Genomic DNA, 7,440 nt, shown 5'->3' with positions numbered 1-7,440 from the left:
TATTTATATTTTTATAAGCACTTGTAAATTAGGTATGAAGTCCCAACTTTGGGAACCTAATAAAGATGATTGAATTGTAACATCTTCAAGCATTCATTTCTTACAGCTTTTCCTTTGTTATAATGTTGTTGTTTCGTAACCACTTATCCCGTGCAAGGTCACGGGTAAGCTGGAGCCTATCCCAGCTGACCATGGGCGAGATGCAGGGTACACCCTGGACAAGTCGCCAGCTCATCGCAGGGCTGACACACACATAGAGACACAAACAACCATTCACACTCACGGTCAATTTAGAGCCACCAATTAACCTAACCTGCATATCTTTGGACTGTGGGAGGAAACCCATGCAGACACGGGAAGAACATGCAAACTCCACACAGAAAGGCCCTTGTCGGCCGCTGGGTTTGAACCCAGAACCTTCTTGCTGTGAGGCGACAGTGCTAACCACTACACCACTGTACCACCTTCAAACTTAATTAAAGTTGCATTATTTTGAGAGGTGGCTGTTTGTTTGTTTTTTAACTTGTGTGGCTTGATATGTCCTCTTCTGCTGCTCTCCACTGTGCTGCTGCAAACAGGAAATTTCCCCATTGTGGGATAATAAAGGTCTTATTTTTTTCGTGGTCCGGTTTCCATCAAATCCCGCGCTCTGATTGGCTGGCTAGTGGGTCCGTATCCTACAGTATGGACCCCAGTTACGGATCCTAGTTACGGATCTCTGGCTACTTGCTCGTTCACAACAACAACAAACATAGTAGTAATTTTTGTCAACATTTATTTTCGCATTTCTCAGGAGAATAGCATTAATTTTACAGCATGGATAGTGATAATGACAGTGTTCGCAGCGAAAGCGAGTTTTACTACCCTGAGGAAGAAGAAATAAAAGAAAACATTTCAGGAGAAAGCTAAAAACCTGTAACTGTTGCTAATGCTGAGCAAAAACATAGCTGAATCCTGAATGATTCAATTTTGTATAAATAGAGGACTACATAGGCAGCAAAATGTAGTTTTTTTTCCTGCCATGGAAGTGCACTTGTATACCGAGGAGGAAGCAATTTGCATTACAGCCGTGAACGAGGATTCAAAATGGCGCCGCAGCTCGCCTCGGATCGGGTTTCCCTTTCAGGCGCTCTCGTTTTCTGATAGAATTTGGTAAAGAAAAAATAAATATATTATTTACCAGCTTAAGGTCGGTCCGTATGGTGAAATACCGTGACCTCGGCCTTGAATACTGACCTCGGCCCAGAGGGCATCAGTCAGTACTTTCAAGACCTTGGTCACGGTATTTCACGATACGGACCTCCCAGCTGATAAATAACATATATTTATCTTAAATTACACCTATTTCTGATAAGTTTGATGATAACATTGTAAATAGTCCTCTTATTAGATTTCAATAACCCCTTTTTATATACTTCCATAGAATGTTTTAATTTATGTCTATATTATTTGTAATTTAGAATTATTTATATTTGTATAAGCACTTGTAAATTAGGTATGAAGTCCCCACTTTGGGAACCTAATAAAGATTATTGTATTGTATTTTCAATACATTTCATTCTCAAGCATTCATTTCTTACAGCTTTTCCTTTGTTATAATGAACTATTCAAATCTACACTTCGCATACAAAGGTTAGTGGAATGACTATTTACAAAATCACAGCCTAAGATTATTTAATATTTTAATAATTAAAAGTAATAAAAACCAAATTACAGCTCTGTGATGACCTGGTGACTTGTCCAGGGTGTACCCTGCCTTTCGCCCGTAGTCAGCTGGGATAGGCTCCAGCTTGCCTGCGACCCTGTAGAACAGGATAAAGCGGCTAGAGATAATGAGATGAGATGAAAAACCAAATGATAAATAGTAAGACACAGAGTGTCTTGTCTTTCTCCAAAAAGACCTGAGATATCTAAATTAATCAGCACAACTGTTTTCAGCTTCACAACTGGTTTTACTGCAGCGAAGTATAAAACAAATAAAGCTGATAAAAACAAAACTTGTGTTTTCACTAATTCAAAATCAGCAAGGTTAAATCAGTTGGTCACTGTCACCAGTCATGGTCAACAAATTGAACTTGTATCTACTTTTAAATGGTTCTTGATTGATGACCATTTGTCTTTTCAGGCACATATTCTGTATACTGCTAAGAAGCTGAAGGTTTTACTTGGATTTTATTTTCGAAATGAGTCTTGTTTTTCCTTTGGGGTGAAACAGAAACTGGTGGAGCTGACCTTTTTTCCGATAACTGATTATGGTGATGTGTTACATATGAATGCCTCCGCTCAATGTCTCCACGTGCTGGATAGTGTGCATCATGGCGCTCTGAGGTTTATCATAAACTGTGGAGCTCTAACTCATCACTGTGTCTTATATACTAAAGTAAATTGGCCATCTTTATATCCGTGCCGGCTCGGCCACTGGTATGTCTTTATCTACAAGGCCATTCTTGAGATGATTCCATCTTATTTATCATCTATTTTAATCCTGAATAATAGAGCCTACAGTCTTCGTTCTCTGGACTTTTTACATTTTACTGTTCCTAGGGTTAGAACAGAAATGGGGAAGAAAGCTTTCAGGTTTTCTGCTCCAACTACATGGAATAATTTGCAGTCAGTCAGAGCTCAAACTTCATAATCTGGTATCTCTGAATGTATTTAAGTCCATGATAAATCCCATTGTATCGAGGCTTCATGAGTGCAAATGTTTTATTTGAATGGAAATGTCTTATTTGATCTTGACCTGATTTTGTAAATTCAATTATTTATTTGTATTTTTTATGTTTAATGTGACAATGTGCTGAAATTGGCCAGGTCTCTCTTGTAAAAGAGATCTTCGATCCCAATGGGACAAACCTGGTTAAATAAAGGTTATAATAATAAAAAAAAAGTAAAATACCTGAACAAAAAATAAAACCCGCTTTAAATATTATAAAACAAAGTCAAGCTGTTGTTTGCAGAATTCGATAATGGCGACTTCCGGTGCAATAAAGCAGCATTGCATCTACAGGCGCATGCGCGTCCGCCATTTTGTCAAACCTGACCGCGTGCGTCTCGGAACCCAGTGGAATTCTGGGAATGAGCGGTTTTTTTTTTTCCCCGGATACAGCACTTTTGATTTTAACATACGTTTTGTATTAACAGGACTTTAGTGTGTTTTTACTACGTATAATTTATAAATAATATGAAATGCTTCTGTTTTTTAAATTAAATCCTCGCTTTTTTTTTTGTTGAAAATAAATCCTTGCACAATTCGTGACATCATCACTCGTCGCTCCGCCCACATCGCCGCCGCCATTTATTTCGGGCTACAGGCCGCCATTTTAGATCTGATCAAGTACAGTCAGCAAGCAGCATCATGGATATACAAAGCCAACTTTGTAAGCTTTTTGTTGGTGGACTCAACGTCCAGACTACCGATGAAGGTCTCCGGAAGCACTTTGAGCAATTCGGAGCTCTGACCGACTGCGTGGTGGTGCAAAATCAGCAGCTAAAGCGCTCACGCTGTTTCGGCTTCGTGACCTACTCTTCTCCGCAGGAGGCGGACGCCGCCATGGCTGCTAGGCCTCATGTGCTGGACGGCAACAACGTGGAGCTGAAAAGAGCAGTGGCTCGGGAAGACGCCGGGAAGCCAGAAGCCCTCGCAAAGGTTAAGAAAATCTTCGTCGGTGGTCTTAAAGACGACATCGAAGACCAGCATCTCGTCGACTGTTTTTCGCAGTTCGGCGCCGTCGAGAAAGCTGAGGTGATCACGGACAAAGAGACCGGCAAGAAGCGCGGCTTCGGCTTCGTGTACTTCGAAGACAACGATTCGGCTGATAAGGCCGTGGTGCTCAAGTTCCACAACATTAACGGCCATAAAGTGGAAGTGAAGAAAGCCCTGACTAAACAGGAGATGCAGAGCGCTGCGGGTCGCGGCGGTGGCGGCGGCGTTCGTGGAGGAAGAGGAGGCCGCGGTATGGGAAGACCACAAAATGGCTACGGCGGCGGAAGAGGCGGTGGCTATGGAGGCAACTATGGCGGCGGCTACAGTGCTGGAAACGACGGCGGGTATGGCGGAGGCTACGGAGCTGGCTACGGCGGCGGGTATGGGGGCGGCTACGGGGACCAAATGGGAGGCTACGGCGGTGGCAACGGCTACAATGACTTTGGCAGCGGCTACGGCCAGCAGGCCTCGGGCTACGGCCCCATGAAAGGTAATTACTCGGGCAGAAACAGCGCTCCTTACTCCCGAGGAGGTGGCGGCGGCGGTGGTGGTGGTGGTTACGGAGGCAGGGGGGGTTACGGAGGCCCGTATTAAGCTAAAAGCGGGTTTTTAAAGTAAAGTTCCTCCTCACCACAGGACTTGATTGAATTTAGCACATCCATATAGAAGAAATCAGCCTAGTGAAAGTTTAGGGGGTCACGGCGTTTAATTACTGCAGTGATCAAGTTCAAACCCTCCATCTCATCCTTCTTCTTCTTCTTCTTCTCCCTAAAAGCACTAGGCGGAAGTTCAACAAGGCATAGGACTCTTACTCCGGATCTTTACTTTAGGACTCTGCAGGGGTCAGGTTACTTGTCGTAATACAATTTTTTTTAATTTTTTTTAAACCAAGATTTTTGTCTTGAATTAAGTTAAGATATTAGTACTCTTGCTTTGTTAGCCTAGGCATGGTTTTTTTTCCCCCCCCTTTTTAGAATATGTATTGTAACTTGTCTTACTTTTTACTACTTTAAGTGTTAAAAACGGGACTTTTATGATCAACTAGCCTTGTTAATTCTGGTGAACTCGATCTCCTTTAACTCGGCTTGTTGCTCATGGGATTTGAGCAGGCTGGGTGCGACTCCCGCCTGAGAGGTCACGTGTCCTTTGGCCGCTCATCGCACACAGACGCGCAGCTTCCGGTTAACATGTGAACTAGTTGAGTGGCTTGTTTATTATGAACATTTTGTCCTGCCTAGATGTTAAGTGATCTTGTTTCATAGGCTTGGTCTAGTTTATTCCCTGCTCCAGTTAAAACCAATTAAGACGACTTACTTTAAATGCTGTCTCATTGTATTACTGCTTCAAGTTATTGCCCTATTAAATATTGTTCATTTCAGTTCCAAGCACGCTGTATGTATTTCTATGAATAAAAAAAAAATTCTTACTCAATTAGCCATTGTCTTTCACTAGATGAGCCTGGTGAGTTTAGTTCGTAACTCGGTGCTTTCATGACTTGACATGATCACGAGTCCAGAGTTTCTTTGCACACTCCACATATCTACACAGATGAGTGGGGGAATGTAAAATCTCCCCAACTATTAAACAAGGATATGTTGTCTTTACTGTAAAAATGTTTAGAGCTTTGTTCCAGTACTTTTAGTCATCATATAAGACGGATCTATACCTTAGCTGTGTCCACTACTACATCATTGGATTCTCCAGAGGTACGCCAGAGCTGTAGAAACCCAGCTGAAAGCCCATAGGATATTCACACCAGGTTTCAGGTTTGTAGAAATACTTTATATATAAGACATCACATCGTATGGATCCACCTGGAATGACTGACCTCTTTACATCGGCTATTTGTTAGATGATCGAGCGTGCATGCAATTTAACTTGCAACATTTCTTTAGTACTCAGAATTAACTTTATCATGTGAATGACCGAGGTGGTAATTAGAACATTGTTTGGTTCTGTGTGTGTGAAGCTGTGGTTATATTCGTCTCTAGTTTGTCTTGATCCAACATTTTTAGGCAATTTTCAGTTTAAGGCCATACCGGAGTGTGGGGCTTAGTTCCTGTTTACTTGATGCATTAGTTCCAGATATTAATGACACCAAATGCAAGGAGATCAGCATTATTAAGCAAGGTTTGTGGCTTCAGTTATTTACCTTACATCTTATCAATTCCCCTTCCCTCATCATCTCGGTGTTATGCTTGTGTGTGTCCCTATACATTTTATGGTACACTGTTAGCAGTAAAGCTTTAAGTATTTAAGTCCTACTCTGGCCTGTTGAACTGTGTGGGTGAACAAGAAGCTAAACTTGCATTATACCTCCCATGACTTAATGGCAGTTATAATGCCCTGAAGGGATGGTGATGAATCATCAGTGAATGAGTTGGGCCTGTTATTTTAAGAAGCTGCTCTCATTCTTTATTGATGAAAGTAGTAACATTATTTTCCCTTTCTGCAGAAATGACAAAACTGATGGAGTTTGGTAATTCCTCAGTTTTGAGCCCAGCTGGTTGAAGCTCTGAAAAAGTGGGCCCTGGAAAACTTTCAAGTGAGTACCATGTGTATCAAAGGTTCAGTCATATAATCTTATTCAATTAAAAGCCTCCAGATAGTGAGGGTACTAAAATTTAACAGTAAAATTTCTCCCCTTTTTTTTCCCCCTCTCCTTTCTTCAAAGCAAGAGCAGTCTTTGGAAGGCGGTTGCTCCTACCCACTTCCAGGATACTGTAGGATAATGTGGCAGTGGTGAGTTTTTGCCTTTGCACCTAAACTTTTTTTTTTTTTTTTCCCTTTGTTATTGCTGTACTGGAAAATCAAGAAACTCAGAAATGGTTCTCTACCCTAGAGGGCAAAAGGAACCTATAAAAGTTGTTGTTTCATATGTGACTGTCTTGTGTTCAAATTTCTTTGCGTTTTGACAGGCCAAGCTGAACCTGCTGTGCCATCTTCCTGTACGTTCGTGCTGTGAAGGATGGTGAACTGTGAAGGATGGTCACACCGCTGCAATGTTTGACTAATTTAAAATGCCAGTGTTAATGGACTTTCTTTTGGGATGTTTCTGAAAGTCTACTTTTGTACTTCTGATATAATAAAAGATGTGAATGAAACTGATTCAGACTGGGATTTACATGCCGATATTGATCCTTCACTGCTGCTTTAGTGTTTAAGGGCATTAAAAGACTGGTTTACCTTTCAGCGGAACACCCACCTAATCTGGACTTGTGCAAAAATATTGCAAGTATAAAACAATGGGATTACTGTGCATAATGCTCAGGTTTGTTTGACTTGTTTTTAAAAATACAATGGGGGGGCTGGGTTTACTGCCCAAAGAATACTTGATTGGATAAGGACTTAATGTGCCATTATGATTTAAAGTGTGATGGGCACTTCTGTAATTTAAAAAAAAAAAGCTACTGCCTTTTTGGGAGAGGAGGTCACACTGGTTCTCTGCTAAGATCTACCCTCTTGTCATTGAGTTTGCACCCTCATGTATGTTGTGTCCAATTTAAATTGTCACTGAGAAAGATTGGTGCATTTCCTCTAGTTTGAAAATGTGGTTGGTTTAAACTTTGGTTGATTAGTCACATGTATAATTGACACGTGCTGGTTCATTGGAGCATAGTTTTACACAGGGTGGTTTGAGTTTCATCCATCCATTGATGTGCAAAGATGACTGTCAGAACAGGAACCAATCACACCTCAAAAGAAAAGGGGGCTAAAAATATACTTCCAGAATAATT

The 7,440-nt window shown here is 41.3% G+C and overlaps 1 protein-coding gene across 3 annotated transcripts; it reads left to right on the top strand.

Moving 5' to 3' along the window:
- The first annotated feature begins 3,304 nt into the window (after positions 1 to 3,304).
- hnrnpa0a (heterogeneous nuclear ribonucleoprotein A0a) lies at positions 3,305 to 6,811 on the top strand. Of its 3 annotated transcripts, none has more exons than XM_060928061.1 (4): positions 3,305 to 4,193; positions 6,159 to 6,248; positions 6,378 to 6,445; positions 6,622 to 6,811. In XM_060928061.1, exons 1-2 carry the CDS (start codon positions 3,356 to 3,358, stop codon positions 6,212 to 6,214), a joined length of 894 nt encoding a protein of 297 aa, XP_060784044.1. In that variant the 5' UTR covers positions 3,305 to 3,355; the 3' UTR covers positions 6,215 to 6,248; positions 6,378 to 6,445; positions 6,622 to 6,811. The 3 variants fall into 3 exon arrangements, with proteins under 3 accessions (XP_060784044.1, XP_060784043.1, XP_060784041.1); XM_060928060.1 differs by having other exon boundaries at positions 3,305 to 5,833; XM_060928058.1 differs by having other exon boundaries at positions 3,305 to 6,248.
- The last annotated feature ends 629 nt before the right edge of the window (positions 6,812 to 7,440 follow it).

The sequence above is a fragment of the Neoarius graeffei genome, chromosome 8 (assembly GCF_027579695.1).
Source record: "Neoarius graeffei isolate fNeoGra1 chromosome 8, fNeoGra1.pri, whole genome shotgun sequence".
In the NCBI taxonomy this organism is placed as follows: Eukaryota; Metazoa; Chordata; class Actinopteri; order Siluriformes; family Ariidae; genus Neoarius; species Neoarius graeffei.
This window is presented reverse-complemented; position numbering and strand designations above follow the sequence as displayed.

Coding starts and splice junctions, on each gene's coding strand:
- hnrnpa0a (XM_060928060.1), top strand. CDS start 3,356: ATGGATATACAAAGCCAACTTTGTAAGCTTTTTGTTGGTGGACTCAAC.